Source organism: Loxodonta africana, chromosome 23 (assembly GCF_030014295.1).
Source record: "Loxodonta africana isolate mLoxAfr1 chromosome 23, mLoxAfr1.hap2, whole genome shotgun sequence".
Classification (NCBI taxonomy): Eukaryota; Metazoa; Chordata; class Mammalia; order Proboscidea; family Elephantidae; genus Loxodonta; species Loxodonta africana.
Window position 1 is genome coordinate 50,059,835 of NC_087364.1, and position 10,432 is coordinate 50,070,266.

Consider the following 10,432-nt stretch of genomic DNA (forward strand, 5'->3'; position numbering starts at 1 on the left):
GTTGCCCTATTGATGTACTGCCCCAACTGCTTTTGAATTATCTTCAGCAAAATTTTAATTGTGTGTGATATTTATGATATTATTTGAAAGTTTCCACATTCTGTTGGATCTCCTTTCTTTGGAATGGACACAAATATGGATCTCTTCCAGTTGGTTGGCCAGGTAGCTGTCTTCCAAATTTCTTGGTGTAGACGAGTGAGCACTTCCACTACTACGTCCTTTTGTTGAAACATCTCAGTTGGTATTCTCTCAGTTCCTGGAGCCAGCCCTGGTGGTACAGAGGCCAAGAGCTACCACTGCTAACCAAAAGGTTGACAGTTCAAATCTACCAGCTGCTCCTTGGAAATCCTATGGGGCAGTTCTACTCTGTTGTGTAGGGTTGCTGAGTTGAAATTGACTCAATGGCAGCGAAGTTTTTTTTGTTTTGTCTTTTGTCAATGCCATCAGCGCAGCTTGGACTTCTTCCTTCAGTACCATCGGTTCTTAATCATATACTACCTCCTGAAATGATTGAACGTCAACCAATTCTTTTTGGAACAGTGAGTCTGTGTGTTCCATCTTCTTTTGATGCTTCCTGTACCATTCAGTATTCTACCCATCGATTCATTCAATATTGTAACTCAAGGTTTGAAATTTTTATTTAGTTCTTTCAACTTGTAAAATGCTGAGCACGTTCTTCCCTTTTAGTTTTCTAACTTCAGATCTTTGCACATTTCATTATAATACTTTGCCTTCTTGAGCCACCTTTGAAATTTTCTGTTCAACTCTTTTACTTCATCACTTCCTCCATTTTGGTCTCTTTCTTTCCTGTGTTTCCAGTGACCTTTTTGCTTTCTTCATATATGATGTCCTTGATGTCATTCTGCAACTCGTCTGGTCTTTAGTTGGAAGCATTCAACGCGTCAAATCTATTTCTTGAGGTGGTCTCTAAATTTAGGTGGGATATACTCAACGTCATCTTTTGGTGGTTGTGGACTTGCTCTAATTTTCTTCAGCTTCAGTTTGAACTTGCATATGAGCAATTGATGGTCTGTTCCTCAGTTGCCCCCTGGCCTTGTTCTGACTGATGATATTGAGCTTTTCCACAGATGTAGTTGATTTGATCCCTGTGTTCTCCATCTGGTAAGGTTCATATGTATAGTTGCTGTTTATGTTGTTGAAAAAAGATAATGGCAATGAAGAAGTAGGTCTTGCAAAATTCTTTGTGCACTCTCTGGCATCGTTTCCATCACCAAGGCCTTATTTTCCAGCTACAGACCCTTCTTTTTTTCCAGCTTTTGTGTTCCAATCACCAGTAATTATCAATACATCTTGATTGCATGTTTGATCATTTCAGACTGCAGAAGTTGTTAAAAGTCTTCAATTTCTTCATCTTTGGCCTTAGTGGCTGATGCATAAATTTGAATAGCAGTCACAGTATCTAGTCTTCCTTGTTTTCCTAGTGTGGCAAATTGAAGAGGAATGGTGTTAGATTCATCGTCAAAAAAAAATTTCAAGATTTATCCTAAGTACAACAGTGTCGGTGATAATTTCAGGTGGGTCACATAACCCCCTGATTTCTATCCTTTGCCAGCCTAGTAGCTGTTGGGTCACAGGTTAGTAACCCCTGATTTAGAATCCTCCCAGATGCTAAATGAGGAAGAAAGGAAAATGTAGAATAAAGTTTTAAGTCATAATTTGATGACTATCTTAATTATCTCAAGGAAAATGTTGTGATATTGATTTTGTAGCTGAATTTATACTTAAGCATTAACTTAAGTCTGCTATATTTCCAACTTGTTAGTTTTAGGGTTGTTAATAAGACTTCCTATTGACTTCTGCTGCCCATTTCTTTGGTGTCCAAGGTCCTCGTTTCACGTTACTCATTTAATTACTGAATGCCCTTTTCCTACTGTCTTTAAATTAGTACATTTCAGAATAGAAATTAATGTCAAGCACATCAAAAACTTTGAGTAACTTTATTTATAAATATTCCTGTATGTATATAGGTGCTTAAAGGGTTGCTTCTAGAAACTTTTGTGGTTTTTTATTTTAAAATTAAAGAAATTTTGTTTTCTTCAGGAGAATCTTATTTACACTGCTGATCCAGAATCTTTTGAAGTAAATACAAAAGATATGGATAGCACATTGAGTAAAGCATCTAGAGCAATAAAGAAGACTTCAAAAAAGGTGAGGTTTCAGTGAGATTATTATTTAATATGTCTGTAAGATGTATTTTTTGGAATATAATAAAAGAATATCGCCATAAACACCAGTATAAAGATAGACAATATAACAAAATGCTTCTTGGAAATGGCCCACACTGACAATAGTTTCAGTTAGCTCAGTTGCCTCAACAATTATAATAACCTCTTATCACTCCCATTATAGTGATGCTTTTACGAACTATATTACAGTAGGAACCTGTTATTGGTGTTTTAGATCTAGAAATGTATACATTCATCTTAATATTGCCTGGTATTTCCTCAGAGGACAGATAGCCAGGATACCTGGAATCTACTCCTGACTCTGGAAGTATGTCTTAATCTTCTAATGGTAGTAAAGACAACTTCCATCTTTACCTTATCAGGGTTGAGGACTACTTAAGAATGTTGGTGATGGAGCTTTTAAAAAGTAGACCTAGAATTTTAGTGTTCCAAGGGAATTTTGCAGCCATATAGTCTACTGCTAGATTTATACATTTTTTTGTTGCATAAATTTTTGTTTCCTTTCCCTTTGAGGAGAGATCTTGTACTTTATTCATCTTCACATCCCTGAACACTTAACATGTGTAAAGCTTAAATAGATAAACATGTTAAATGATGACTCAAATGAACGCCTTCTTTCTTTCAATAAAGAAATTGATTTCCAGAGTGGTTTTGTAGTTATCAAAGTCTCATAAGTAGACTCTGGCAGAATCAGTCAAAAACTCAGATTTCTTTTTTTCCAGGCCAGGTTTTCCCTCCTACTTTCTTTCTCCCAGCTAGACTGCTGTGCTCTATCAGTTCAACATGGACTAGTATATAATGTACTACATTTTCTTACTGTTATGTGCCATGTACTGTTTGTAGAAAAACTTTTGGTGTATATTTGGCTGTGATTATATGTAAATGTTCTTATCAGCTTTTTTAGATTTGTCTAAGTCTAGGCTTAATTAATTATGCCCTTTTTAAATCTAGGTGACAAGAGCGTTCTCTTTCTCCAAAACTCCAAAAAGAGCTCTCCGAAGGGCTCTTATGACATCTCATAGCTCTGTGGAGGGAAGAAGTCCTTCCAGCAATGACAAGCATGTAGTGAGTCGTCTGACCAGCACGTCGTCATTAGCAGTAAGTGACTTTGATTCAATGAGCTAAATGGCGTGTTCACGTTTATGGGGTTGGTGTGGATTTCTCTCCTTTTTATTGGATAAAGACAACTGAGAAAACCTTACTGTTAATGAGCGCTTAATGTGTAGTTTGTTAGATACAAATTTTGTTGGGATTCTAGATGTGTAAATCTCTAAAAAGGAAGAAATATGGTTCAGTCTGACCTACCACTTTGCTAGTGAAAATAGCGACCATTCTTTTCACACAGATTATTTCCAGTAATAGAGGAGAGATCAAGTTTATTCTTTTTACTATTTCTGTGATGAGTAGAATATGATTTCTGCAGAACAGTGAATTTCAGAGAATGATATGGGTTCTGAATTTTTGTGTATATTTTTTAATGTTTTCTCAAGAATTCAGATCCCCAATGGTGTCATAATTATTGGAAGTTTCTGAAGTTCATTATTATCACTAAGTGTATGAGTAATATATCTGTCGTTTGTAAAATTACTATTCTAATCTTACTAAGGTAAAGAAAAGTCAGCGACTGTCACTTTGTAGTTGTGTGTCCTTCGTCAACTTTCTTATTCTCTCTTAGCTCCATTTTTGCAGATGAGAGAAAAGAGATTAATAGTACTTTTCCGTAGTGTTGCTATATGGACTAACTGAAATAATGTGTGTATGCATGTATGATGTAACTGTGTGCTGAGAAGCAGTTTGGGCGTGTATGACGTGACCGTGTGTTAGGAAGCAGTTTGGGTCTGTATGGTATGACTGTGTCCTGAGATATTGGTTACGAGCATGAATTCTGGAACCAAAGTGCTCAAACCCTTCTGCTATTTGCTAGCTATGTGACCTTTGGCAAGTAATTTAAGCAAGCTCTCTCTTTTAATTTCACTGTCTGTAAAATGAGTCTAAAATAGTTGTTGTAGGAATTAAATGAGTTGATATATGTAAAGCTCTTAGAATAGTACCTGCATGTAGTAATTGCTCTAGTGTTTTATAAGTGGTTACCTTTTATTATATAAAAATTTATACAGGCCTAAAATACAGGCAAGGCTTAAAATGCTCAATAAATTGTCTTAAAAGCAAGTTAATATCTTTAGTTAACATATCAAGAAGTTACAGCTAAACCTATGAATATATTTATATGAATATTTATATTAACCTTAACTAATGGGAAAGAAGTTGTACTTAGCTGGTAACTAAATATATGCTGAATAATTTGTGTGATTAATTAAAAATGATTTAGACCTGACAAAATGTAGATAAGCATTCATTTGTAAAAATTAGATTATAAGGTTTCTGAAGGCCAAAATACTATCCCTTGTTTGTTTTCTGCATCTATAGCAACTGTTATAAACATTGCCTTTCAAATTAAGGGAAATGGCTTTTTAAGAAAATTTTTTAGGAGATAAATTTGTATTATTAATGATTATGTCACTTTTATATAGACATAAATAAGATGTACCTAAAATATCTTTAAGACATTAATGTCTTATCAATTGCTTGTTTCTGTTCTAACAGATTACCCATTCTGTTTCCACAAGCAATGTAATTGGATTTATTAATAAGCATGTTTGTGTTCAGCGCTCAAACTCTACTGGTGGGCGCTCTCAAAACTCCTGGTTTCGAGCTATACGTCATTCTGCCTACCGAACTAGTTTTTCAGAGATACTAGAAGGAAATATTGATTTATCAAATTTCAAAAAAAGTTCTATTCAAGTCATCTTTGACATTTGTGAAGATTAGGAGATATGCCAAGCAGTAATGGAAACAAGCCTCATGAAGTTTAATGTGAGCTTATTAGCTATTTGAAATTTGTATTTGTAAAGCATAGAAAATATTCTTTCTCCATCCAATCACTTACTAGGTGGGCAAGGACTTTTGAATTCACAGCTTTTATAACTGCTTTGAATTCACAACAACTTAGGCTTAATAGAGTTGACACATGAAGGAAAAATATTTTTGCAAGGTAATTTATCCTTAAACCCATACTCAATCGCATTAGAAATTTTCTCACTTAGGAAAATGATATTTTTAAAGAACAGTAATAATTGTCATGAAAAGTGGATTTATATTTCAAAATCCAATTCTTAGTCTTAGATGTATGGCATTTGTATAAAATTTATGCTTTTAATATGACAAATCATAAAGGTTTCACTTGCAGAAAATGTGTTCTTTTACACTATTTAAATCATAGCTTTGTTAGCACTTGAATGATAATTCTTTACCAACCCAGTTCTTTAAACACTTGATTTTACTACCTTGTTGATTAGAATTTAGAGCCAACTACTTGTTGGCTCTAAGTTTAGTTAGTTAGCCATTTATATACATTAAAATAAAATAGTAACCTTATAAGTCATTTTAGTTTACGCCCACACTTGAATTTTTGGTATTCTCTTCTTGCATGTTTCATTGTCCTAGCTGTTAAAAATTCTGAAGATGATTAACTTTGACCTCTGAAGCAGTAAGTTTAGATCACTCAACAATTTAATAATCACTGTTATTAAAAGCACTTCTATTTTACTCAATTTTTATATAGAGCAAAATTATATACATAGTGGAAAAACTGGGAGTGTGTGAATTTTGATTTTAGAAAATAATTTCCCATGAATTGATTTCTTTCCTCTTAATTGTGCTTTTTGATTAAGTAGAACCCATTGAGGTTTATCTTTTTACCTGAAAAACTTGTTTACTAATTTATTATTGTATTTTTTTAACCTAAAATACTGAATTATTAACATCACACAGAAGAAAGTTAGTTACCACTAAGAGCAGTAAACTAGCATCCCTTCTAAAAACATTTATTGAGCTAAAATTAAGTTAATATCTAGTTAACTAGTCTATTTGTTTTTTGTGTTCAGAATGTTAAAATAGGTTTTTAATTATTTTTTCTCCCCATTCTACTTCCCTAATTTTAAATTGATTCATTTATTTAAAGGGTTTAGAAGTTTCAGATGTCTTTTAATTGTTATGGTAATTAGTAAAAATGTAAAAATGATGAATGACATGCTGAACTGTGTTACAATTTTTTAAAGAAAAATTTAAAATATTTTGTCTTGTCTTTACAGGGTATCCCATCCCCCTCCCTTATCAGCCTTCCATCTTTCTTTGAAAGGAGAAGTCATACTCTAAGTAGATCTACAACTCATTTGATATGAAGCTTAAAAAATTTTGTATTATAGAAACTTATAAACCTCTCATACTCAAACAAGAAACTGACATAAACGGTACTTGTCGTTAGCACTTGGTGAAAGTTGGGAAGACGATAGGTAACACTAAACTATGCCATTTGATTTTCTTTTTGAAAAGTAATGTTTACCTCTTATATTTTCAAAGTTAATTCATGTAAAAAATTATAGTGATTTTGATGTAGTTTATTTCTTTGCTCGAATCCCTCATTTGAACACCAGTAATTTAAGTTATTGATGACATCAGTAGCTTTGTACCCCTGATACAGCCAATAACCTTTATTGATGGGTACCAAATACTGCTGTGAATCTACTTGTATATTGTCCATCAGTGAATTTATGGAAATACATATTTGTGTATCTCAATTTGTGCAGAAATTAAGTGATATTATTATACTTAATGGATAAAAACCTGCATAGATTCCAGATTAAATAGTGGGACCTTATTTCACATGTGTTATTTAACTGCTGCTTTTACATAGTTTATTTTCTTCTCAAATGTTTTCAAGATTTAGCATATGAATTTGAAAAACTGCTCTCGTTAACAAAAACAGTTAAAGGAGATTGTTTCAAAATACTTTGGTAAACTGAGGTAAGGACAGATTTAAAATTTTTGTATATTTTGCACAACAACATTGGCATATACTTATAGTGGTTTCAAAGACTGTATTTATGGTGATGTTTAGTCACTAGCAAATCTTAATTTAGTTTAATGGGTGGACAAAAGTATGGAAAATTGTGGTAAAGATTCTTTATATCCTCTATGAAATAACTCTAACTTTGCCATCAGTTTTTCCAATCTACAGTAGAATGCATAGATACGTGTATGGTCAGCTTTTTATTGTGAATTACAATTAAATGTAAAATTGAAATACATTTATTTCCTGTGGTAAAATATTTTTCAAGGCCATAAGTTATCTTTCATGATAGTATTTTTCTTTCTTTTTAATTAAACAATAGTACAAATAATCAAGTTCTTATGAATACATTTTTTCTATCTGTTTAAAGAATAATGCAAAAGTTTTATTGCCATTTAACAATTCTCAATTACCTGTTTTAATGGCTTAACAGACTATATGGAGTTTTTCTATGCATGTATGTACCACTTTTGAGGATAGGAAATGGTTCTTTATTGCTATACTTTAAAAGCAGTTGTATTAGTAAGAACTTTGTAAATAAATACTCAAAAACCTAAAGATATTCAGTGTCTCATTTTTTAATTTCTTCACACACAAACTTTAATAGGCCAGTATAAATGCCTGTATCAACCTCTGCTGTGTTGTATATTCATTTGTTATTTGCTCATTCCTTCCTTTGTTAATGTTTTTGAGCATTTTGTACACTGGGCTACCTGTAGAGTAGGAATTCTTAATCTGAAATCTGCTTTGTGGAATGGAGATTGTGATTTGGGGGCCGGGGGTAAAATTTTGTGTGTATGTGCATGGATGCATTTTTTTTTCTGACAGAAAATACATAGCTTGTATCACTTTATTGAGGCTGGAACTGTGATGCCCCCAAAAACGGGCCTTCCAGATAGAGAAAATGGTATGAAAAAAGCCATAGAATTGGAAAAATATTGGAAGTACACTAGCAACAAATAGTTAATTTTTGGAAATGCTTCTAGTTTTTGTCATTAACTATACCTGCTCTAGGTTTTTGGTATATCCCTGTTATCAGTTGAAGACAGTGTACATCTATTCCTCATCTGTTAAGCTTTATCATGTATGAATATTCAATATAATCAACTTATTCCTTTCTATTGAGAAAATTATATTTTATTGATCTTTATTCTGCTGGATTATATTAATAAACTTTCTTAATTTTAATTCACTTTTAAATTGTCAATACACCCTCCTTGGTCATGATGTATTGAATGTAGAACCAAGAAAAATCTAGAATCATAGATATGAAAGAGCCATATAAGAAAATGTTCAACTCCATTCCAGATTTGAAAATCTGGAGGAACTAGGCAAAATATAGCCAAAGTTGACCCAAGAAGTGGTAGAGTATTCTAATGCTCCAATAAATAGAACAAGTTAGAAAGTTGAATATGTATTGTTGAAGAAGACATGAGGTCCAGATGGTTTTAAAACTGAGTTCCAACATTTAGAGAGTAGTTAGTATGTAGTAATATCACACTTTACATATTTAAAGAACATGGGCAGATATTTAGTTCATTTCAGGAAGTTAACATAAGCTTAATATTAACATTTTTGAAGGATAAAGTAAAGAACAAAAGTACTGCATAATTTCAATTATGGATACAATACATAAAACCAAACCCATTGCAATTGAGTTGTTTCCAACTCAGCAACCCTACAGGACAGAGTAGAACTGCTCCATAGGGTTTCCAAGAAACAGCTGGTAGATTCAAACGGCCAATCTTTTGGTTAGCAGCCAAACTTTTAACCACTGTGCCTCCAGGACTCTATGGGTATAGAAGCAAGCGTTCCAAATATAATATTAACAATTTAAATCTAGAAGTGCAGTTTAAAATACAGCCTAAATAAGTATATAACCATTAGATTCATTAATATCTATACTTAATCTGAACTGACATAAGGTTCATGGTAAATAGAACATAATTTCTTTGCCTAAAGGAGGAATCAGGTGACATCAAGCATGGCTACAGGATATAGTACAATAAACTGAAACCTGACATGTTCTCATCTGTTGCTTCAGCCTCCACAGACTAAAACAATTTGATTCAAGTATATTCTTCAACTTAGTGCCATTACACCCACTCCTCACTTATTGACATGATTAGGTTCCAAAGACCAGGTTGTTATACAAACATCAGCATTATGTGAAAATGGAGGATGACTACATCATTACATAACTGCCAACTTACATTACATAACCACCAAACCACTGAGAATCACATCCCAGCCAAGCTGACTCATAATGTTAACCATCGCAGCCAGCGTTAAACTCTTGCCTCACACCTCAGCATTTGTTACTACTGGACATAAATTGTTAAGGCACAAAACAGTCAGATATTAGTTTTTTAACTCTTGTAAATGCACAACGTCGGCTAATGAGATAGTGTATATGTGAGAAGTAGGTGTGTAGAGCCAGAGTGGAGATCAATTTTCTAGATAGCTCCAATACAAATACTAATGATCTTTTTGAACTGCTTTAGGACTTATAGTTCATTAAGTTAGAGTTCTTCCAAAAACACAAGAGTGATTTAACATTAGGAACTCAATTGTTATGACTTACATTGATAACTTAAAGGAGAAGAAGTATATGATATATTGAGTGGTTCCAAAAGATCATTTAATAAAAATCTGACACTGTTCTTAATAAAAATTCCAAGGACTTTGATAACATGACTGACTAAGCTGATATATGCATGGTGAGTGCCCTAACAAACATCAAGCATTTCTTCATGAAATATAACCAAAAAGTAATTTTAATATATAGTTGATGCTAAAACTAGGGAAATCGCCTGATGTGACAAGTTGAGAGAATTCAGAGTGGTTACGTGCAAACCGATATGAAAGGCGAGCTGTAGGGAGTTAATACCAAGATGTAGGGCCCTAAATGCTGAAAAGTAGGCCCTGCCTCACCCTGATGGAGGTGTAGGAGATAGTACGTTGGGACCATGGAAGGTTATGGATCTTGAATTAATACCCTATATAGATCCTAAAACTTAAAAGATCAGCCCTATCAACTAGAAATCACACTTAGGGCATATGAAACCCTCTTTTTTAAAAATATAGAAAAAGCCTGGCTGAAATGATAATTAAAAACAGAGGAAATAAACCATGAGGAGAGTAAACAGATGTAATCAATAGAATCTGTACTCCAAGACTGGAAAAAATGTATCAGTTAAAATGACACTTTAATATATTTAAAAGAAAAAACTCATTGAATAACGGGACAGTATGACAAAAATAGCTGGATTTGAAAAGGAACAAAGTTGAATGTCTAGAATTAAAGTGGAGACAG

General features: G+C 33.1%; 1 protein-coding gene across 2 annotated transcripts in view; it reads left to right on the top strand.

Annotated features, from left to right (window-relative positions):
* ECT2 (epithelial cell transforming 2) overlaps positions 1 to 7,674 on the top strand; it is a 67,151-nt gene extending 59,477 nt beyond the window's left edge. For both annotated transcript variants that reach the window (XM_064275482.1, XM_064275483.1), the window contains 3 exons: positions 2,062 to 2,169; positions 3,159 to 3,305; positions 6,359 to 7,674. In XM_064275482.1, coding sequence (XP_064131552.1) covers positions 2,062 to 2,169; positions 3,159 to 3,305; positions 6,359 to 6,448 — 345 coding nt within the window. In that variant the 3' untranslated portion in view covers positions 6,449 to 7,674. The remainder of the gene's footprint in view (positions 1 to 2,061; positions 2,170 to 3,158; positions 3,306 to 6,358) is intronic.
* Positions 7,675 to 10,432: the final 2,758 nt, after the last annotated feature.